Here is a 23,949-nt window from a genome sequence, read left to right on the forward strand (position 1 = left end):
TAATTTGTTAATGCAAATATTAAAAATGCACAATCATGTTCTGGCATGTATTCATTTGCTATCTTTTAGAGAAAATGGATAAACTTGCTTTAGAGACTCAAAAAGTGGAAGTGGCCTTAGCCTCTTTTAATTTCTGAGAGATCCCGAAGCTGGGTGAACCAAAGTAGCATTGGGGCAATGCCCTTCCCAGGGGAGAGGGCCACTCTTCCCTCATGACCAGCAATGCCAACCAATGCTGAAAGCCAAGTTTACAAATTCTAATGTGAAGGCATTTTATTCCCAACTCCATTTGGGAAATTTGGACTGAGATTCCCAAGACAAGGCTAAGAGCTGATACTGACAGTATTTGACTAGAAATGAGGATGACAGAAAGGCACAGAACATCTCATGCTGAGTGCTTCAAAGTCCACCTTCTGGAAATGGAACTGGACTGAATAGTTCAAATGTTATCCTGTGATTAATGGGGAGCCACTGCAGATGGTTGAGGATGAATGGCTTGTTCAATACTGTATTTTAGAAAGATCATTGGTGGCTAGTGGAGGAAAGAGAATAGAGCCTGAGACTACTGTCCATGTATATCCAGGTAGAAATTTCAAGTCAAGTGCTCTAGGTGCGGGGGGTGGAAGGGCATGGCAAGGATTCTGTCCTAGAGTTTCCAGCTGGAACCTTGACAAGACAAATGGCCCTTCCCAGGCAAGACACTTTGTGCAAATAAACCGCATCCTCCCAAAGAGAGAAAAGCAGCCTGATCCCAGCCTTCCTCATGTGGGACATTTTTTCTCCTCTCAAGCCTTACATGGGTGAGCGTAAAAGGCTAGGAAACCTCTCAGGGCAGAGCAGGTCCGAAAGAGATTAAGAGGTAGTTTTTTATTGACCACCTTGGGTGTCTGATGTCCCATTTTCTGGGGCAGCTTGTCCACTTGCTTCGTCCATCATCTCTTTGTACTGACGTCTAAAGAAGCCAACCTACAGGGAAGGAAGGAGAGAAAAACCAGGAAGTCAAGTGGAAGATGGAAAAGAGATTATGGGGAAGGGGAGGGATTCACCATTTCTGGAACCCCTACTATGTTCAAGAGGTACAGTAATAACTTCATACACATTGTGACATTTAGACTTTAAACAGTCTGTGAGCTGGGTAGAATTACCTTAAGAATGGGAAACCAAGACCCAGTGTAGACCAGGCACTTGCCTACAGTCACAGATTGAATCTGTGGTCATGTCAAAACCAAACCCAGGGCGGTGCTATTTTATGTTTTAATTTTCTGTCAAGGGAAATATGTAGAAAATCAGAGAATAGTAGAAAAGAAAGGGAGAGAGACTAGAGGAGGCCTGAGAACCAGGAAAGCACAAACATGGGGGACAGCTGATGTCATAACCGATCTCTCACATGCAGTAACGTAGCAAGAATGTGTGCCCAATTCCAAGGCAAGCACTTTCTTATACCGTAAAGAGTGAAGTCAAATACTGGTGGTATCAAGTGTAGGATGAATACTCACCTTGTACAGTAGGGCCGTGAGAAGAGCCAACAGCAGCAGCCCTCCCACAGAGCTGCCCACAATGAGGAGTATGGGGTTGTGGACCTCATGCTTCTCCAGCACCATCTTCATCTGGAGTGGAGGTGACCCCATCAGAAAATATCAGGACTTTGGCAGCCTCAGACTCTACCTAAGTTCTCTAACATTTAATTTCTCCCCTGAGTCCCTAGGCCAAACTCCAAGGGATGAAACACAGAAGCACTCCTAGGTATAGGGACAACTGTATCACCTAGGGACCTTCACCCTTCCTCTGAGCTTCAAAGCCCCCAAACCAGCAACACAGATTTAACATCAGAAGCCCTCTCATCAACCAGGCTACTGTCTACCACAGTCACTACCTGAGCTCTCAAAAACGCCTCCTGTCCCGGAAGCTGGGAATACACAGATCTGTCGAACGTGATTTCAGCCACACTCACGACCGATACCTTCTTCTGCAATGTCTGCAAAAGAGAACAGGAGAGCTGGGGAACTAGCTCTGGGGGAAGCTCAGAGTCAGAGAAATGTCCTAGCTTGATGGGGGATGGGCACGGACCTAACAGGTGCCACCTGAGTCTGGGGGAGGGACTGTACTGTTGGACCTACACACCTGGCTGACCCAGCTGAAGCTGAGGTTGCCCTTCAAGATGAAGTCAAGCTCCTCCTGGACGCCAAAGGAGGGGATGTCACAGCGGAACCTCAGGCAGTCAGCAATGGAACAGTCCTAGGGACCAAAAAGTAGCATCAGGCCAGAGAGATGGGTTTGAAGGCAGAGGGTAGCATTAAACTGTCTGATTTCAGGGGAGAAGCCACATCTGAATGCAGGAGAGCTGTTCAGCAGACATCCATCTGAATGTCACACAGACTCCTGAGTTAGATTCCTCGGATGTGTGGCTTAAAGTGGGGACAGCCAGAGCCCTCCTCACCAGCACACGATTCTTCTGAATGTGGGTCAGGAAGTTGGACTCTGTGGGCACCATTCTCTCTGCAGAGCACTGAATAGATGGGTTCTAGGAAGACACAGAGAGCAAGCATCTCAGTGGGGACATCAGAGATTCATGAGGGTCACAGGAAATCCAGGTAAAAGGCTTTAGGGAAGGAGCCATGAACAGTCCTTGAGTACCTGGGGGTGGAGGATCTTCAACCCTGTCCACACAGTCACCTGGTTCAGCTCCACAGGCACCAAGAAGCTGATGCTGACAGGCAGGTCCCTCTGTCCCAGGTTGTTCACCTGCACAGAGGACAGTGAGGGTGAAGGCCAGGCCAAATCCCACATCCCTCCCCCGTCTTGGGCTCCTGGGCTCGGCCCCAGCCCGTGCTCTAGTCGCCATCTCTCTGGAGACACCATGCTCTTACTCGCCTGGTATCTGTGCTGGGCCAGGCTGCTTCCCTTCTTCTCAGAGGCAGAGAAGTTGAGGTACTTGGTGGATTGTTCATGGCTGGGGAGAGGAGACAAATGGGTGGATTTGAAGCCTATAGGGGCCTCCTGAGGAGGCTCTGGCTGAGAGCATGACAGGACAGGTGGTCACTGGGGCCTTGGGGTACCCTGGAATGAGGTCTGTGTCTGACTTGGGGTACTGGGAAGACTTAGGGAGCAGGGCTGAGCTTCAAGCTGGGTGCAAGGCACTTGCAGAAGCTGTCCCCAGAGGAAACTGCCAGGTGGGGGTGGGCAGGAGGTCCAGTGAAAGGGACTGAGACTTATGCCACTGATTCACTGGGGGAGTGGCAGCCAGGGCCTGCCCTCCCTCTCTGTGCCTGCTTTCCTTCCAGGCCTTCATGGGCACAGAGGGTGTGGCTGGGCGTGTGACACAGCACAGGTTTGGGGAGACTCAGGCTGACACTGTTGACAAATGTCTGCTGGTCACTGCACCTGTCAGGTGTCCCACGGGCCTGCCTTGAGACTCTTCTCAGCTGTTTCCTTGGCTTTTCTGTACCTGGGGCTTAGAGGGGAAGGAGGGAGAGCCCACAGTAGGCTCTTTACTGTGTCTCAGTGTAACAACGCCTCCTCAGGCCAGCAGAAACCCATGCCTGGAGACCCAGTGGCCACCATGGCCCCTCATGTGGGTGGCTGATTCCACCTCTGCCCCTCCTTGTTCCCTGGGCCCTTGTCCTCTGCCTGGCAGTCCAATGTCTAGACTACCACTCCTACTCTGAAGTCACATCCAGCTCTGCCAAAGGGCTCCCCCAAGATGCCCAGTCTCGTCCTGGGCGCCCCTCTGAATGCGCCTTCCCATAGAGTCATGCCTGCAGGGGACAGCTGAGCTGTAGGGCCACACGTGCCTAGACATGGTGTGCTCTCCCTGTGAGTGCCCTGCAAGGTGTGCTGACCCCAGTGCAAGCTCCAGCAAAAAGCTCAGAGCATGCAACTGGCTGGGCTGCCAAGAGACACCAATGTGTAGGTGTGGATGACAGTGTGAAGCTCTGGGCAGGAGGAGGCTATCTAAAGAGGCACAGGTGTGCAAGTAGCGGGGGAATATCCCCATGCTAAGTCACGTGGGCCTATTACATATCGTGAGTGCATACATCCCACAAGGGCAGGGGTTTATGTCTGGTTGAGATTACACATAGTAGATAGAGGCTCAATAAGGCTTTGTTGACATCAAACACATTCGTGGAAAGCAACCACAGCACTGCGCCTGAAACACAGCAAATACTAGGAAGGCGTCGCGCTCACACTTGACTCCCAGTTTCAAACACCTCAGCTCCCTCTCATCCACCTCTCCTGGCAGCATTGAAGGCTCTTCCTTGATACCCTGCCTCTGAAGCAGGCAGGTTATTTCTCCCCATCCTTCCCAAAGGGGACAGGGAAAGGCAGGAGGAGTGGCTTTAAAAGCCCTGCAAGTTGTAAATCTGTTCTTTGCGATGAAGAACTGTCCCGCCCCAATAATGCCAAGGGCCAAGTGCAAAGCCACAGAACCCTTCAATGTTTAGCTGGGGCCTCCCCTGACAGGAGGCCTTAACCACCTCAGGCTGCAGAATAACCTTGCTCCCCAATAAGGCTGTAAAAACCTTGAAGACAGAGACACCTCTCATATCTCTGATGGAATCCAGGACAATCTTGGGGCTTTGGAGAAAGGATTCTGAGAACTGCAACCTCTGTTAAATGTAGAGCGCAATGATAGTATCAATCTTATTATTGTCACAGCCAGCCCACAGTAACACTCGATGATTGATTAGTAAGTGCTACTAGAGTTGTCACCTAACAATTGAAAGGGTAGTGATAAAACCTAAATGTCCCAGACGTTCAGGGGCTGCAGGGACGGAGAATCTCCCTGAGCCCCATCAGAATGATGGAGAAGACCCTTTTCAGGTCTTGGTGTGGCACCTGCTGATCACAGCGTAGACAGCATACTTCACTGGGAGCTCCAGCTGGAAGGTGGTCTTGCTGGTCCTGGGGGTGTTATTCTCACTGGAGAAAGAGGAGGAGCCATTGCCAAGTGCTCCTGAAGAGGAGGCGGGGCTCCAGGGGCTGTTGCCCAAGCCTGGGCCTGCTCACCTGCTCACATTGGCCATTAGAAGCAGCCGGTCTCCCAGCATGGCCTTGGGGGAGACATCAAAGGTGGCCACGAAGGTGATCTGAGGAAGGGGCAGGCAGGGGGTTGGAGGCACAGAGGACACCGAGTAGTGAGACTGGGTGGGAACAGGGAAGTGGGATAGAAGGCTGACCTGAGCACCCTCACGGAAGATAAGGTGTTTGATGCTGCAGCGGGTGCTCCAGCTGTCCTGGCCTCTGGCTGGGGCGCTGTCACAGGTCAGGTGCAGGGAGCGTGACTGCAGCTGGCTCTAAGCAAAGGCAGGTGAAAATAGGCAGGTGAGCGTTTGTCAGTGGTCCAAAGAGACTCCATAAAGTAGTGACAGTTTCCTGGAATCTACCCTGAGGTCATGTTTTCAAAAAATCCTTAGAACTTAGACACTATCTGGTCAAACTTCTTCCTAATGTAGAAATCTCAGATTTATTACAGTTTCTCCCTTTTTATTTATTGTTATGTTAGAAGGCTTTCTATTATGGAAATGTTCAAACATACTAAGAAGTAGAGAGGCTAGATAAATCAACCCCCATGTACCTATCACTCAGCTTAAAACAGTTTTCTACTTTTGTTTTAATTAATCTTTTAGGAAGAGGGGAGAAAAAGGAGAAAGAGAGGGAGAGAAACATCAACATGAGACAGAATCATCAGTGGGATGCCTCTCATATGCACCCTGACTGGGGACTGATCCCGCAACCCAGGCGTGTGCCCTGCCCGGGAGGGAATCAAACCGATGGACCTTTTGCTTTGCACGATGACACCCAACCAACTGAACCACACTGCTCAGGGCTCTACTTTTGTTTTATTCAGCTGCTCTCCACGTTTTTTTCTGGACAATTGAAAGCACATTTCGAATATCGCACAGTTTCATTCAGAAATACTTCCATGTATACTACCAACAGATAAGGGCATTTTTGACATAACCACAAGACTCAACAGATCACACCCAGCAAAATTAGCAATAACTCCTTAACATCAGCTAATATCCAGGTCATGTTCAGTCTTCCGTACTTTGTCTCCAAAACTGTAATCTTACAGCTCATCTGTGAAGTAAATATCCAAGGAAGCTGCACATATTGCACTTGGTTGATATGTCTAGAAGTACTTTCAGTGATAGGGCACTCACCCCTCACGCAGCTAGGCCTTGCCACTTCTAGTGCATCCCTTCAAAGGTTAATCAAAATATGATCCCTTTGGTAGTACTAGCCAAAGAGAGACGTAAGAGGCCACTCAACCAAATGTAATGTGTAGACCTAGTAAATATGCTGGTTCAAATAAATCAGGTGTAAAAGATACTTCTGAGTCAATTAGAAACACTTGATAATGGTCTAAATACCAGGACTCATTCATTTCACTGGGTGTGATATTGGCACTGGGCCATGTAGGATGTGGGGACTGTCCAGACCATGGGGTGAAATAGGGAGGACTGACGTGAAGTCTGGGGTTTGTGTTAAAATACTTCAGCAAAGAGGGGAAAAGCCAGATGAAATATATGTAGCAAAACTTGATAACTGATGGATCTGGAAGACAAGTTTTTGAGAGGTGTGTTGATCTACTCTATACTCTCATAAATGTTTAACATTTTTCATAATTCTTCTTCAAATTCTGGTTCACTTTGACGGCCACGGTCCTAGTCCTGTCTGCCAGAGCAGGGATCGCTAAACGATAGCCCACCACCAATTTTTACAGGTTCAGTTTCATTGCAATGCACATGCTCATTCATTTACAAATTGTCAGTGGCGGCTTTCCTCTGCAGCAGCAGAGCTGAGTAGATGTGAACGACACTGTGTGGCCCACAAAGCTGAAATGTGTATTTTCTAGCCTGTAATCGAAAAGGTATGCCAAGACATGATCTAGACTCACAGGGGTGTCCAACCGGTGGCCCGCAGGCTGCACTCAGGCCAGGATGGAGGTGAATGGGGCCCAACACAAAATCATAAATTTACTTAAAACATCATGAGATTTTTTGTGTTAAGTGTCTCAATGTATTTAATGTGCGGCCCAAGACAACTCTTCTTCCAGTGTGGCGCAGAGACGCCAAAATGTTGAACACCCCTGCTAGAGTCACTGATACATTTAACGGGACAGTGTTTTAAAATAATTGAAGGCCAAGATAGGTTTTCCTTTAAAAGAAGAATATTGATATGATGTGGAATACAAAGAAATTTAAGGCAGGGTCTCCTCTCTCTCCACATCAGCCTCTTCCTGGGAACTCATTCCTGATGGTCAGCGTCCTTAAACATGTGATGCCCAGGATTGAACACAACGTGAGCTGAAGCAAGCCCCAGGGAGCACAACCCTGTCTGTCCAACCATGATCAGCCCAGACCTCTTGGTTCACGAGAGGCTCCTGAGCAATGGCAGCCCCAGCCCGAGCTTTAACCCAGCACAGGAGTCTCTGCTGATCGCCAGCCATAAGCTACTTCCTTCCCCAGAGGGAATAATACCTGGCTGCCTGCCACACGTCGATAAGACAGCCCCGTTGGGTAGGAGAAGGTGACTGTGGTTCCATAGGAGTCCTCCCCATCATTCCATACTTTCACTTCCATGTTCAGCTCTAGGTTACTTCCCACCACCAGGGTCTTCATGCTAGGTGTTGGGGTAGAGAGCAGGAGATGATTCTGTGACGGGGGCTAGAAATGGTCTGGGGATAAAACACAGAATGGGGAGGTGGGGAGACATGGGGAGTAGGGTGTCTGGTTTCTGAGCACAGGATAGAAGTGTTAGAGATAGCCAAGCAGGAGCTTTAGATTCCAGGAGGTGGGGCTGGGAGACCAGGGCAAGTCTCAGGAGGCGGAAGCTCACCCTGAGAAACCAAAGGAGATGCCCAGGTCATCCTGGCAGACGTGGTCAACTCCACAGTTCTTCTCAAAGGGGAGCTGAGAGGGAAGGCAAAGCGGGGTTTTCTTCAAGGTCTGGAGTACACACCTGCACTCCCTCCTGCAGAGCCCGACCCCAGGACTCACAGAGGCTGTGTAGTATCTGGGAGCATCCATAGCCAGCATAGGCTGGAGGTTTCCAAAGGCAGAGATGGGGTTGCCCACCAGGGAGAAATTGAGACGCAAGGTGAGGGGGGTCACCGAGTCTTCCACACAAGTCTAGAAGACAGACATGGGAGAGAGCAGGTGGCTAAGGAAGGCAGCCTCACAATCACTAGCTGTGTCCTGTCTTCTCACCTGTAAAATGGGGCCACAATGACACCTACCTGCATTCATTAAACACTCATCGCTGATCCTGCCATGAGAACCTCTGCTGTGGTTGTCCTCTGCCTCGGCTCCCCTTCCCCCAGCCTCCCACAGGCTCACTCTATTCAGGCTCTTCTCAAACTTCACCTGCTCCCAGAGGCCTCTGGACACCCCTCGCTTCTCTCCTTGGCTTTGTCTTTCTTCCCAGCATTCATTGCTACCTGATGCCTGTTATCTAGAAACTTGATTGTTTCTGCCATTTCTCCAGCTCTCCCCCTGGGCATGCACTGTTTTGTCCTCTGCTGTGTCCCTGGCACCCAGGACAGGGTCTGCCTCAAAGGAACAACTCAATACAAGAATCCCAGCCCACTGCCCGCTAGTTCTCTGAAGCAGTCACGCTCTCTCCTGAAATCTAGATGTGTGATATCTGGCAGTTGCAGCCAACACATCCATCCCTTCATTCACTCACCTGCTAATCCACTCACTCATTTGGCTAACAAAGTTAAACCCCTCCTGCACACAAGGTGCCCTGTTGGTGCTGAGCCAGCACGAGGACCAGAGCACACCTTGTCCTTTTCCAGCCCAGCCCACTGCCAACCTCAGAATCGCCTCCATCCCCAGGACTCCCAGACCCCCTCACCGGAAGGAGCAACTTCACATCCTCACAGTGCCGTCCCAGCCCAAGAACTCTGACACGAGTGAGACTCCGACTGCTTGTCTCCTTGAAAATGGCACGGGGGTTCAGGCGGCCAGGGTCCAGGGTCAAATCAAAGGTCACAGAGCTTTGGAGGTCACCTATAGGGGAAAGCAGGGGATGGGGAGGGCTGAGAGAACCAGGAATTCGCCAGGTGGGCAGAAGGGCACGGCAGGAGACGGCAGTCCTGAGCTGGAGGACACCAGGGATCAGGTTGTCCTGAGCCAGAGAGGACTCACCCAGCCGGTTCTTGGGACTTCCATAAATGCGAAGGCAGACATTGGCATCACCCAGTTCCTGGCCAGAGGATGTGTGCTCCTTACACTCATACACAGACCTAGCAATCTCTGCAGGTGTTACATGGATGTTCACCCACACCCTCAGCACAGGTCTGGTCCTGCGGGCAGAATGCAGAGTTGAGGACAAGCCCTTGGTCTCAGGAGGGCAAACTCGGATGGAAGTGTGGAGAGTGGTGTCCTAGGTAGACCTCGAGACCATCTGGGGAGTGTCTGGGCAAGGAGGTTCTCACCTGAGCAGCAGCGCGTGCCCCTGGGCCCCCACGGCCAGGTCCACAAGTCCGTCCAGGGTGAGATCTTGACCCCCACTCAGCGACTGTCCAAAATGCTGGAGTCTGGGGGAGAACTGGGATCCTGTGATCCTCTGCACAGAGAGGGAAAGGCAAGGCAGTTTGGGGGGCGAGAGGAACAAGTTGGAAGTCAGCAACAAGAGGAATGGGGAAGTAGCAATGTGGGAGACTGAAGGGGTGAGTAGTGAAACGAGATCACCAAGAACAGTGCCTGAAAAAGAGGAAGTGGGGTGGGGTGATGAGGACTAGAGAAAAAGAAAGATTCCTAAGACATAATAGAAGCAGTGGAGATGGAAAGACTGGCCTGGTGACCTGAATTTCATTTTTTCTTTCATCTAGCCTCAGGTTCCAATTCTGGCTCTTCTTCTTCCCAGCCATGAGGCCTTGGGCCTGGATTCAATCTTTCTGGGCCTCATTTTCCTTACCTTTCACATGAGGATAATAATACCTCAGAGTTCAGCTGTAAGTAGCAAATGAATGAATTCCTATAGTTCTTAGAACAGCACTGCAACGTGGTCTCTATGGATTGGCCTGTCCTGCAGGTCTAGTATAAGTGGGATCTCACAATAAGTGGTCTTTCGTGCCTGGCTTCTTTCACTCAGCATGTTTTCAAGTTTTATCTGTATTGTAGCATGTGTCAGTTCCTCATTTCTTTTTACGTTGGAGAATATTCCATTGTGTGACTGTACCACATTTTATCCATCTGTTCATTGGTAGGTGGACATTTGGGTTGTTTCCACCTTTCGGTGTTTATGAATAGCGCTATTATGGACATTTGGTGTGTAACTTTTTGTGTGAGCATATGTTTTCAGTCCCCTTGGGTGGAACTGCTGGGTCATACAGTAACTCCAACGTTTAACCTTTTGAGGGCTGTTTTCCAAAGCAGCTGCACCATTTCACCTTCCCACTAGTGGTATATGAGGGCTCCAAATGCTCCACATTCCCACCTTGTTATTATCTGTCTTTTTCATTCCAGCCGTCCCAGTGGGTGTGAAGCAGCATCTCACTGTGGTTTCAATTTGCTGGTGACTGACGACTAACAATGTTCCACATCTTTTCACGTGCATATTGGTCCTTTGTAGATCATCTTTGGAGAAATGTCTACTCAGATCCTTTGTCTGTGTCCGAACTGGGGCTTCCTTGACTGCTGCCGAGGGAAGCAGCCCTCTCTTCTCAGGGAACCCTGCCCCACTGGGTGAAGGCTCCTGCCTAGATGGGCATTTGGCAGGGTTACTCATGGCAGTGGGGAATGAAGTCATGCAGCATCCAGGGAGATGCAGGGGTGAGTGGACAGGCAGGCTGAGCAACCAGACCTAAACTGACAGGCAACAGGGAGCCGCCAAGGGTCTGGGCCAGTGGGTTAGAAGTCAGACTGGAGCCTCTCATCACCATTCCTGATCCACTACAAACCTTGGACAAGTCAAGGCGCTTACCTTCTCTAGGCCCCAGATTTCATCTCCAAAATGTGTTTGCTAATGCCTGGCCTATGCACCTTGTAAAGCTGCTGGAGGATTAAAAGCCCTGGGTGGAGAACCTACTCAAGTATCAAGTCTCTAGATAAAGCAGACAATGTACCAGTCAATACTTCCATTTCTAGAATCCCACAGATTTTGTTTGCTGACTGTAAGATGCCCAGTGGTAGACAAAGGAGGTAAGATGTGATAACAGAGAATTTTCTAGGTGGCAGTGTGGAAGACCAGGGGAAGCAAGGAGAAGGTGGTGGTAGTGACAGGATCTGCAACAGGGCCTCACCTGGCTGTGGGACAGGCTGATGCCCAGTCCTGAGGTCCCATGAAACAGGTAGACAGCACCCTGGTTCTCCTGTTCTCCTGGGGCCCCGATGGCCACATCCGTGAGCTTGTCCCCATTCACGTCCCCCAGCATGGTCAGGGCTGTCCCGAAGCGTCCCCAGGGGTGGCCCTGCTCCCCACGGAGAATGACCTCACACTGCCACCTAGCTCTCTGCAGAACAAATCCAATGCAACCCGTCAACCTGAGCAACCCCTCCACCTCACACCCAGCCCCACCCAGCACAGGTCTGGTCATCAGTCACTCACCCCCTGGGGCAAGGGGCACACAGACACCTGGCCCCCCCGGGTGGGCTCGAAGTAATGGGGAGCCCCGATGAGGACCAGGTCGGAGCTGCCATCTCTGTCCACGTCCACAGAGCAGAGGGAGGCCCCAAAGTAGGAGCCAATCTGGAGGGCAGAGACTGAAGTCACCCTGTCTGCCCCCACCAGAGGGGCAGCCCTCTGGGCCAATCTCTGCCTCTCCCAGGCACAAGCCCCAAAACCCCTTCATCTCTTCCCTCTCCACCCCTGGAGACCTTGCCACCCTCATGTTCCTGCACACCCAACCTGGGTTCCTGTGACTTCAGCCTTCGGCCTCCATTTCCCGGACACCTGGGTAAAGATGACAACCTTCCCGGTGTGCTGATGGCGGGGAGCTCCCAGGACCAAGCTCTTCACCCCCTTCCAAAGAACCAGCTCGGTGGAGTAACCTGAGGGGGCCAGGCCTCAGCACAAAGGCTCGCACCCTCCTGCCCCCTGGGCTTCCCCTCCCAGGCAGCTCATGTCCCACCTGTCCTCACAACCAAAGCCTTTTCTCACCCAGGTAGGAGTCCCTCATGTCCACATTCTCCTGAGACATGTTGATGAACGTGGGACTCCCATTTGGGGAGTACACAAAGGCACCTCCAGACCAGCTGAAGCTCCCCACAGCCCCCAGAACTGGTCCATCCTGGGGAGAAAGGATTCTGGGGCTGAACAGGGGAAGCGAGAAGAAACAGCAATTCCAAAGCAATCTCTGATGCTGACTCCACTCACTCATATGACATCCACCCTCACCTTCCCTCCCCCCAGCTTTCCTTATCCGACATAAGTTGCCTTAAAAGGACCATACTCACGGGTGTAAACACAGCACTGAAGCCCTCCTGGGACATCTCCAATTCGAAGGTACTACTGCTTATTGTCTGTGTACCTAGGGGAAGCCATGACACTGGGTTACAGAGGGGAAGAGAGGGTCTGCCAGGTCTTAGGACACCTTAGCTTTAAGAGGACCCAATACTGTAGACTAACACGCAAAGGGAGGGTTCATTGCCCGTGACCTGGAGGTCCAGGTTCAAGAAGAAAAGGCACTTATCAAAAGAGGATTTCTGAAGTGAGTAGTTCCATCTCTGACTTACCCTCAATGGCAAAGATCTTCTCTTTTAGTTTGTTTTGAATGTCTCTCAAAGCATCAAAGTTCTCCACTTTAAATATATATTCATTGGAGGGCCTTGATGCAATGTCGTTTAATTCTTTCCAGGAATGTTTGTTTTGAAACGCGGATCCCACCTGTCCGCAACAAAACCTATTCAATGAAAACAATCACAAATCTAATGTGCCTACCACTTTGTGGGTACTGATGTCCTCCAATAACACTGTAAGGTCAATATTGTTAGACCCAGTATACCAAAGAGAAAAATGAGCTCAGAAAACAGCAAGAAGTTTAGGGAAAGGAATCAGGGTCCCCAGGCTAAAACCGTTTTCATCTTGAATGTAGTAGAAGCTGAGAGAGCAGGGGGTTTCTGTCCTTGAAAGGGAAGTTCCTTAAGAGGAAGCTGTGGGAGGGCATCGCCACATCCTACCCCAACTGCATAGCGAATGATGCCTGCTGCCTCAGCCATAGGGATGACATCCTGATAACTCAGGCGGTCGCCTTCTTTCCGCCCATCAGTGATGACAATGAGGATTTTGGAGGCATCTTTTCGGGCCCCACTTGTGGCACTGAATAGTTGGTCTCTGTCAGGGAAGAAGAGAGTTCAGAGGCCATTGAATAGAGGTGCTGCCAGCCCCTGATGCCTTTGTGATCATGAAGAGGTGACCCCTCTTCTGAAAGGCCCTGGTCCTGCTAAGAGGCTCCCAGCTTGGTGAGACCACAGGTGGAAAATCAGTCCCATCTGTCCCTTTTTCATTGAGACAGATGAGACCCAGAGGAAAACCAGACACTGTAGGGAAGGACCTGGAAGAAGTCAGCACTCACATGACGATCCTGATGGCTGTGGCCGTGTGTGTGAACCCCTCCAGCTGACGCACAGAATCCAGCAGGCTTAGTGGGTCTGAGATGTATATGAAGTCTTTGAAAGTGAAGTGAACCTTGAACTTGTCGGAGAACTGTACCAGGGAGAACTAGGAGAAGCAGATGGGGCTGGCACCAAGGCCACTCCACTGGAACCCCCAGTGCATCTCCTGGAAGCCTCCCCAGAGGGTCCTGCACACTCCCCTTCCCTGCTTGGAGGGCACACCTGGGCGCTGGGTCTCTGGAACTGGCTCATCACAGCCTTCACGAAGCTCAGCATCTTCACAAAATTTCTGGAAGAAATGCTGCCTGAGCCGTCGATCAGAAAGACGATGTCCTGCTCCTGCCTTGGGCACTCTGGGGAAGGAGGTAGCACCAGTCCTCTGAGGGACAGTCCCAGAGCCCAGGACCTCAGCCTCCTGGTGACAAGAACTCACCCCTTCCTAACCCCTGCCCAAAACAGGGCCCCTAAGTTTCCTAAAGTTTCTAAAGAGGCTACATCTGTGATTCACCTGCTCACACCTGCACAGCCAGCCTGGTTGATAAAAAAAAAAAAAAAAAGTGGAAGCTGCTTCCCCCCTTCTACCTCAGTGGTCTGTACCTCTCCCCATGGGCCCCCCACTCCTCTTTCCACAACATCTCCACTCTGCTCCAACCCCTGGCTGGGGTCTCTCCTCATGGGTTAGTGCTAAATTGAACTTTTGTTAATTTCTTTTTATTCACTCTCCATAGAAACTGTCAAAAAATTGCCAATGCTGCCCCAGCTGGTTGAATGCTGGCTTACAAACCAAAAGGTCACCAGTTCAAATTCCTGTCAGGTCTCATGCCTGGGTCGCTGGCCAGGTCCCCAGTTGGGGGCGTGTTAAATTGACATTTCTCTCCTTCTCTTTCTCCTTCCTCTGTCTCTAAAGTTAAATATAAAAAACCTTTAAAAAATTTTTATTTGTCTGTGCCGACTATATTTCAACTTATCATGGCGAGGTATTGGGAAAAGTTTTCTTTTTTTTAATTTTTTTAAATATATTTATTGATTATGCTATTACAGTTGTCCCATTCCCCCCCCCCACTCCACTCCATCCTGCCCACCACCTCCCTCCCACATTCCCCCCTATAGTTCATGTCCATGGGTCATACTTATAAGTTCTTTGGCTTCTACATTTCCTACACCATTTTTACCCTCCCCCTGTCTATTTTCCACCTATCATCTATGCTACTTATTCTCTGTACCTTTCTCCCCCTCTCCCCCTCCCACTCCCCTATTGACAACCCTCCATGTGATCTCCATCTCTATGGTTCTGTTCCTGTTCTAGTTGTTTGCCTAGTTTGCTCTTGTTTTTGTTTTAGGTGTGGTCGTTAATAACTGTGAGTTTGCTGTCATTTTTACTGTTCCTATTTTTTATCTTCTTTTTCTTAGGTAACTCCCTTTAACATTTCATATAATAAGGGCTTGGTGATGATGAACTTCTTTAACTTGACCTTACCTGAGAAGCACTTTATCTTCCCTTCCATTCTAAATGATAGGTTTGCTGGATACAGTAATCTTGGATGTAGGTCCTTGTGTTTAATCTTGGGTAATGTAATGATGATGTGCCTTGGTGTGTTCCTCCTTAGGTCCAGCTTCTTTGGGGCTCTCTGAGCTTCCTGGACTTCCTGGAAGTCTATTTCCTTTGCCAGACTGGGGAAGTTCTCCTTCATTATTTGTTCAAATAAGTTTTCAATTTTTTGTTCTTCCTATTCTCCTTCTGGCACCCCTATAATTCGGATGTTGGAACGTTTCGAGATGTCCTGGAGGTTCCTAAGCCTCTCCTCATTTTTCCGAGTCCTTGTTTCTTCATTCTTTTCTGGTTGGATGTTTCTTTCTTCCTTCTGGTCCACACCATTGATTTGAGTCCCAGTTTCCTTCACATCACTATTGGTTCCCTGTACATTTTCCTTTGTTTCTCTTAGCATAGGCTCCATTTTTTCATCTGGTTTTCGAATAGATTCAACCAATTCTGTGAGCATCTTGATAACCAGTGTTTTGAACTGTGCATCCGATAGGTTGCCTATCTCTTTCTCGCTTAATTGTATTTTTTCTGGAGCTTTGAAGTGTTCTGTCATTTGGGCCATTTTTTTTTTTTTTGTCTTGGTTTTTCTGTTACTTTAAGGGGCGGAGCCTTAGGTGTTCCCAGGGCGGGGTAAAGCTGGTCGCTATGCTGTGATACTGTGCGTGGGGGAGGGGCTGAGAGGGAGCAATGGCACCAGCTCCACTCTCCACCGGATCTCAATCTTTCACTCCAATACCCACAATCAAACTGGGCCCCTCTGGTGCTGGTTCCCGAGTGGGTGGGTCTCTCCAACTACCTCTCCCGTGAGGCTGGGAGTCTCTCCTGCTGCCGCCCCAACCCCCACGGGCGTTTTCAATCAGAGGTTTGAGGCTTTATTTCCCCGAGCTGAAGCCCTGGGTGGTGCGGTCTGCTTCGATCCCTGCCGTTCTCCCGGTTTATCTATGCACGAATGTGGGGCCGTGGGGTGCTACCCATTGCTCAGCCTGCCTCACTCTCCGCCACTCTGAGTCCGGCCCTCTGGGTTTATCTGTGCACCAATGTGGGGCCGCAGGGTCTGCTAGTGGTCAGACTGCCTGCGCCGTTTGTCCTACACTCCGCCAGTCTCAGTCCCGCCACAGCCACGCGAGTCCTCTCTGCCCTGGCGCCCGTCTCCACCCCTCCTACCGGTCTGGATGAATGTTTATTTTGTATTTCCTTGGTGTCAGGCTTCCTTGCCGTTCGATTTTCTGTCAGTTCTGGTTGTGCAAGGAGGCGCAGTGTGTCTACCTACGCCGCCATCTTAGTTCTCCCAGGAAAAAGTTTTCAATTAGCAATAATAGAGCCTCGGATAAACCTCATTGGCTGTGATACTGCCACTGTGCAAAGCTTTGTTAAGTAATTTTGATGTTACTCCTCACAGTAGCCACACTGGCCCCATTCTGTTCTCAGCTTAAATACAGGATCCCACTCCCCTCCTAGGTGAATATAGAATCTGTCCTCAGAAGAGAAGCTCTCCCAGTTCTCATCTCCCTTTCTGCCCCAGAGGCCTCCCAGCAGAGAGAGTGGTGACCCTGATGTTCTCAAGAAAGCCCAAGGGCATGTGGGTAAAGTTTACAACCTGGAAGGTGCTAAAAGGGGCACTTCATTCAGTGGCCAGATGTAATTTCCCCAAGGGCCTGAGTGTGAATGTGAAACCAGGGAGGGGCCTCAGTCTGCCATGGGCCGGGTCTGAAGAACTCACTGTTCCACTACCTCATTTCCCATTCCTATGAGCACTGGGGAAGCCAGGCCCTGTCACTCAACCTGCAAGTGTGTGTACATGTGAAACATACACATTCACACTGCCTGCCCTCATCACCCTTTCCCAGACTGCTGCACAAACCAATTTTCACCCAGCATACACTGGGTGAAAATAAATTCCCTTCCTCTAAAAATAATAGCAGTTGGCATTAACTGAGCCCTCACCACATGCCAGGCATTGTGCTAAACCCTGGCCATGGAACATCTAATGTTACCCTCAGTGTTGGATGTGTTGTTATACCCATCTGAGAGATGAAGGGACTGAGGCTCAGGGAGGGTAAGGTCAGAGGAAAGGTCCTGCAGTGAGACACTCATAGGGCAGGATGTGAAAGCAGGCCATGACTCCTCAACCCGTGTTTGAACCACTCCATAATCCAGTAAAAAAAATTTTTTTTCAGATCCCTCTTATCTGCTCTGGTAAGAGTGTCTCTGGCCCCACTGTATTCCCAGTCAGATGTGTGTGGGTTCCTCTAAAGACCCAGTGGCCCAAACACTCACCCTGCAGACCAGCTGGGAGCCTCTGGGCCTTCCAGGAAGGGGAGGCCAACAGAAAGCAGAACCCGGTCAAGTACATGTTCTCCTTGCATGCATGGTGCACAGTAGGGCCGCAGGCCTGGGGACAGAAGAGGTTAGTGGGAGGGGATGCCCCTGCCTCTGTCACACCCACCCCATTCCAGCACCTCCACCTTCCACAAAAGCCCCAGCTCCAGCAGCCCCAGGTCCCCACTTTTCCCCCCAGGATGCTCCTGTGAACCAGGGCAACTCACCAGCAGCTGAGAAGGGTTAGTGGCAGCAGTCAGGGATAGGCCCAGGGACATGTTCACAGCTTCTGGGGGGACTAAAGTGACATACATATGCATGGTCATCCTCAGGATGGCGGAAACTGTGTATATCTGGGCAGAGGTCAGCTCATCCTTGGGAGACAAGGAAGTCTGGCACATGAAGGGGGCTTCCAGGTCTTGATGGATTTACAGGGATGCAAGGGTACAATGGGTGGGGAGGCCTGCAGGAGGTCAGGAAGCCTATCTGAGGGTAAGGATTTACAGACAGAGCTGAAGCTAGAAAACGGGTCCCTTGTGTCCCCCACAGACCCTGAAGAGCATGGGAGTCTGGATCTTGGTCTCAGGGAGGAGCAGTGACTCACCCTGCAGGTCGATGGGCCCACAGGTGGCTGTGCTATAGGCACACTGGTAGAGGCCTCCTGTTTGGTTGACAGCCTTTATTTCCTGGGGGGCTCCAACCACCACCCTGGGGAGAGACAAAGAACACTGCAGTTAAGAGTGCAGATACTACAAAGACAAATACCATATGATTTCACTTATATATTGGAATCGAATGAACAAAACAAACAAACAAAACAGAAACAGACTCAGATACAATGAACAGAGGGTTGCCAGATGAGAAGGGGTTGAGAGAGCTGGCTGAAACTCTTCATAACCTTGGGGGAATTGCCCTATCAGACAGAAAGAAAAGTTTGTGAATAACACGGGGGAGGAACAGAACCCTGCACAGGGAGAGAGTTGATGAGAGCCAAAGGTCAGTCACCACTTGGTCCTCACCAGGAGTTGGCATACTGGACCACACTGTGTCCAAACCCAGCACTGTCCATGAGGAAGGTTGTTGGCTTGTCTGTGTCCAAGTTGAAGCAGAGAGAGGAAGCCAGTGCTGGAGAAGAGGGTGAGGAGAGAAGCTTTGGAAAAGGGTCTTCCTTCTGCTCCATCTCCCTGGGCTCAACCCCCAGTCTCCCTTGCAGGCCCAGTGTCACAATGTTTCCAGGTCTTCTGGACTCCCAGCCTTGGACCTCCTTCAGCTTTATTTTTCTCTTTCAGATGGTCCGGAGACAGCTCTTCACCCAATGGACTACTGGCAAGTTTCAATTCTCCATTTCTGCCAAGCAATGCCCCAGCTCTAAAGCCCCTACCCGACCCTTACCCTGGGGCTCCTAAGAGGGAGAATTCAGGAAAACTTGGGGCCAAAAGGGCATTGTGGACAGAGAACAAAGTTAACTTGTTCTGCCTACTTGAGAAATCTCTGGATTGTCCAGGAAACTGGCCTCTCTCCCAGAATCTCATAAACTCTCCTCAAATTCATTCCTCAACCTCCTCTCTCTCCACAAACTCCAGATCTCAAACTCTAGATCCCCCTCCTAATGTCTGAGTCCAAAACATGTGCATTCTCAGCTCTCTACCTGCCTGGACCCCAATACTTTCATCTCCTTTCATCAGGGCCCCCGGCTTACCCATCGACAGAAGAAGGGACGTCCTGGTCCTGGTCATGACTGGAAGGTCAGACATGGGCTTCCAAAGCCCCTGAGCTTTGGGGGAAGGCTGGATGTTCCAAGATGCCAAGAGAACAAGTGAGCAGAGACGTGGTCAAGAGGCTGTTGTTAGACAGGGAAGTTGTCAGAATGACTCAGAAGTGGAGGGTGGAGAATATGACTAAAATAAGCAGAGAAAGGGGCTGAGGCAGCCACACACTCCCATCCAGGAGTCTTTCTGACCAGAGATGACTTGACTTGCCTCTTTTGCCTCACCAATCTAGATTTGTGTGAATGCCAGTCCTTGCCCTGCCCCACCTCTCCCAATTTTCCTTGTTGTACTGGCTGAAGGTTCCCTTGACCTCAAGAGAGGGAAGGGGAGAAGTCAGGGTGGGCTCAGGGCCCTAATGGAGGCTCTGATGGGAACCCTCCACTTCTGGCCTGGAAACCTCTGGGCCAAGGAGTCTTCAAGCATCTGGGCCCTTGGAGGAGTACAGGATGGGTATTCACTCATTTATTCATCATTTATTCAACAAGCCTAATGTCAGGCCAATTTTGCACGCCCTCTCTCTGCAGAGGAAACACAAACCACAGACCTAGCTGTGGGGTCAGTGGAGAAGGCAAATGTGTAAACAGCATGATTTTGCTATGAGGAGAAACACATTGGCCACAGAGAACATTACCCAGGTTGAGAGGGGTGGTTTAGGCAAGGCATCCCCGAGGAGTCACACTTGAGCTAAATCTTGTAGGCACCTGACTACAGGGGATCATGTTTCAGAAGGAATGGGCAAATTTGGAAGAGGCATGAGACAGGAGGAGCTTTGGGGAAATCTGAGATGGAAACCAGAGAGTAGGAGGTGGGAAGTAGCAAGAAATGAGGTCAGTGTCATGGGGGAAAAAAAGAAGGGGAAGCTGGCTCTAGGCCCGGAAACCCTTTTTAAGGCATGCGGTTTTATTCTGAGGACAGAGGGAAGCATTGTCCTTCAAATTTATATTTTAGGAAGCTAGAAAGAGGGGCTGATGAGGAAGGAGATGATGGGAACCTGTGGAGTGAGCTAGTGGCCATGGCGATGGACCAGAAAATGACTGGTCACTGAAGGGAGGACAGTAGTGCCAGTCCCTGAGCTACAGAGCACCAGAGAAGGGGAGGGGAGGTGGGTTAGACCAACTTTGGTTTTGAGAAAACTAAAATGTAGTGTTTAAGAGCCTGGATTCTTTCAACCTCTCTATGCCTCAGTTTTTGGTCATCTGCAAAACTGTGGTGATAATAAAACTATGCACCTTCTATTGTTGCTGGGAAGGTTGAGTCAGTAAGTGTGAAATATTTAGAAGAGTGTATAAGAGCTTTAATTCCTGGCTGTTATCATGGATATGTTGTGATGAGTTTTGAATTAGGTAAGAGGAGCCTGAAGGGCTCTGGGAGGCAATTGGGTATGTGGGGCTGGGTCTTAGGAGAAAAGTCTGGGTTGGAGATGAGTTTTGGAACCATCAGCAAAAGTGCTGGATGAGATCCTGGTGGGAGTGTGAAGAGGGAGGAGAAAGAAGTGCCTCGGTGAGTCCCAAGGAAATGCCAGTGGTGGTAGCAAAGTAGGCATCTATGGAATTAAGAAGGAAAGAGTCTGTGAACAGAGAGAAGCCCAGGAGCAAGAAGGGCATCTTGGAAGAGCAGCCTAGAGAGAGAAGTGGGAGCAGTGTCACAGGTCACCAGACATCAAGAGAAGTCGTAAATAAGAAAGTCCCTAGATCTGGCAACAGGGGCTGTTGGTGGCCCTGGCTGTGCCAGCATGTGGGAGTTGGAGGCTTAAGGTCCTGGCGTGGGGAGGTGGGCAGCACTATCGCCTAGAGATAAGCAGCCCTGAAGACCTCAGACACTATGTGGCTGAGAAAGTCCCTGAAATACTTAGAGGTAAAGAAACTTTGAAAGAGAAAGAAAGGTGAGGTGGGGCTGTGGTAAATTCTAAGAAGGAAATGGCGACAGAAAAACCCAATAAGAGAAAGAAGAAGTTGCTCAGATTCTGGAGAGGATAAACAACGAACCAGAAATGACTCAAGCTGTTACAGAACCCCACCTATGCTGCTTTGGAACAGCTGTGGGGTTTGATTGCCCACCAACAAGAAACATGACTCCTAATGCAAGAGTTTGGTGAAAAAGGAAAGGGTTTTTTATTTACAGGTTATACAGATTCAGAATAAAGGTGAATTTCTGCCATTAAGTCCTACTCCCTTTAAAATACCCCCAAAACAAATAATCCTGCCCCTCTTTGCCAACCGGGGCCAGTCTCAGAATACGCCCATCAGAGGTACCATCTTTCAGAAAAATGGAAGTCCACAGCTCAGCATTCCCAGTCACAGTTCAGTATTCCAGGCATCTCCCACTAATATGTGCTTGGTTAGGCAGGTCCCCACAATTCCAAGCTCCATCAGCTCTGCTGCTCCAGGAAGGTTTCCCAGTGGGTCTCCTCTTTCTTAATCCAGCTCTTAATCCAAAACCACATGGCTCCTTCTTTACACACCAGACCTCATGGCCAAATCCCCCTACTCCAAGGCTCCCATGGCTCCCATGGCTCCTTCTTCATGGCTGCCACTCACTATTGACCATGTCTGATGGGGTGACCCTTCTATCCCCTTTCAAACCGCATGGCTGCTACTTCATGGCTTCCTGCCTTTGTTTTAAATGCTGACCCAGAACTTCCTATGTGACCTTATATCTGGTCCTTTCTACAATGAGCTACTTTTGTCAGTTCCCCTATATCTTTTACCTTCTTTCAGCTGCCATCTCTAGTCAGGCCAGAGTCTCCTGTGACCCAGGAGACATCTCAATGGACCACCACCGCTGGCTATGTCACGAGTCACTGAATGCTCTGAAAGTCATGTAGACCTTTTGTCTTGGATGTCAGCACAGCTATCAACTAGTTATTGTAATGCAAGTTATCTTAATCCCTGTATCATTCACTTCCCCTATCCCCCAACCATGGGCTGGGGGGAATTTTCTGGGTCTCTATTTTCAGAGACCCCCCGACTCTGCACCCCATTACAAAGCCAAAAGTCTGAGAGACTCAGGACTCGTCTGATGGACAGTGTGGGTACCAGTGGCCTCTGGCTTTGAAGGTGCCTTGAATTCTGGCCTTGCCATTAGTGCTTTTTCTCAGATTGGGGTTCCACATTTGGTGGGTGAAGGTGGATAAGACAAGAACATTGGACAAATAAGACTTCATCTCCTCTCTCAAGTGCCCAAGATACTTTCATGATACTTCAAAGAAAAACCAAGGTAAGACACCTCAGCTTTGGAAAGGATAACTTGGATCAGAAAAGTATAGAACAGGATGTATCCTTAGTTCAACTCACCCATTTTACAAATGAGGGCACTGAAGATCCAGCCAGGACCATAGAGTGTGTACAACTCATAGCCCCATTTCAGTGAATCATGAATGACATTTCCAGAAAAAGGATGGCAACTGAGGGAGGATGATATAAGCAAGGAAGGGGTAGACACCCAAGTTACCCATCTTCTCAGCCCAGTGGGTTCATGAGTCAGTCACATCCAGCTCTGTTCATCTGGTACCCCTAGAGTGTTCAGAGCCAGACTGAGCCTGTGGCAAGAGATCAAAGGCCAAGACAATGTCTGGGGATGTTTGGAAAACAGCCAGCCTTTACCACTGCTGGCATTCCTGACTTAATAAGTTTCTGCCCAGAGGTGCTGACTGAACAAGAATCCAGCAGGGTGGTGGGGCTGGAGGTGTTGCATCTGATCTGCCACATATTTGGGGGAGAGGTGGGTGGGTGAAGAAGCTAGGACAGAAGGTGATTTGATTCAGGTCTGACTGGCCAGAGCTAAATGGAACTGAATAATTTAGGGTCTTTCTTTTGGGGTTTTTTCCCCATGGGATGATGAGAATAGAAATCTGTTATGTAGCCACCCTTGGATTTCTTAATCCGTATCCACCCCACACCCACCCAAAGGGCCTGAACTTGTCTTCCAGAAAGTTTCTGCTCCTTCTCTTGCTACATGCAATCTGTCTCACTTCTCTGTTTTTAATAAAGGACAATTCCCCACCTCACCCCTAAATTTCTCTGCCAGGTCATTTTGCTCCCATAAGGGAAGGGATAAAGGGATAGGACCCTCCCTATGATGCTCTCAGAGGTTAGGGATAAATCCTTGAAGACTAAGCCAACAGGAAGGTCCTATAGGTGGAGAAAGCATAACTGAATCTTGTGACTATCCCGAGGATGGATGGAGGGAAATACTCCTGGCCTCCCGATTTTGGGTGCCAGCTATGTCATGACTTGTGATAAGAAAAAGGGGATTGAATTGCTAGGAGTTGAGGTAGCAACACCATCAAGAAGCCTTCAGGCTTTACCACAAGTTTAGTTTCTTGCACCAAGTAGATAAACAGAACCTTTGGGAAGGTAGTGGTATTAGTTACAATACAGGGACAGCTGCTGTGTCAGAAGCTTGTAATACCAATGTCTTAAATGAGATCAGTGTCCATTTCTGTCCCCTACTTATGTATGAATATGGAGAGGCTCTGCAGAGTTAGAACCCAGGCTCCTTCTATCCTACTCTGGCCTTGGATGTTGCTCTCATCTGTCTGCAAGGTCCTAAATGGTGCACCATGACAACTACGCTCACGGTGGTGAAAAGAGGGTGAGGAGAAAAGGAGGACACTCCTTCTATCAGAGGACCCAACTCTAAAGTTTTTCATTGACTCTACTTACATCCTATAAACCAGAACCTAGCTATATGACTATCCCTAGTTACAAAGCAAACAGAAATGTCTTCTTTGACTGGGTGGCTGTATGTTGTC

The 23,949-nt window shown here is 49.7% G+C and overlaps 1 protein-coding gene and 1 pseudogene across 1 annotated transcript; both read right to left on the bottom strand.

The window, feature by feature from the left end:
- Window positions 1–16: 16 nt before the first annotated feature.
- On the bottom strand, window positions 17–19,566 carry ITGAX (integrin subunit alpha X). Its single transcript, XM_024560430.4, has 30 exons — window positions 19,127–19,566; window positions 18,447–18,552; window positions 18,032–18,135; window positions 17,655–17,725; window positions 17,386–17,500; window positions 13,788–13,918; window positions 13,526–13,671; window positions 13,131–13,284; window positions 12,687–12,837; window positions 12,408–12,481; window positions 12,112–12,241; window positions 11,860–12,002; window positions 11,560–11,700; window positions 11,255–11,464; window positions 9,446–9,576; window positions 9,156–9,313; window positions 8,863–9,017; window positions 8,004–8,135; window positions 7,843–7,916; window positions 7,485–7,626; window positions 5,178–5,294; window positions 5,008–5,087; window positions 4,837–4,920; window positions 2,872–2,950; window positions 2,635–2,742; window positions 2,438–2,521; window positions 2,122–2,235; window positions 1,874–1,975; window positions 1,497–1,607; window positions 17–966 (listed from the first exon to the last, which is right to left on the bottom strand). Exons 1-30 carry the CDS (start codon window positions 19,179–19,181, stop codon window positions 868–870), a joined length of 3,501 nt encoding a protein of 1,166 aa, XP_024416198.3. The 5' UTR covers window positions 19,182–19,566; the 3' UTR covers window positions 17–867.
- On the bottom strand, window positions 16,398–16,475 carry LOC112304918 (U4 spliceosomal RNA; annotated as a pseudogene).
- Window positions 19,567–23,949: the final 4,383 nt, after the last annotated feature.

This window comes from Desmodus rotundus, chromosome 1 (assembly GCF_022682495.2).
Source record: "Desmodus rotundus isolate HL8 chromosome 1, HLdesRot8A.1, whole genome shotgun sequence".
Classification (NCBI taxonomy): Eukaryota; Metazoa; Chordata; class Mammalia; order Chiroptera; family Phyllostomidae; genus Desmodus; species Desmodus rotundus.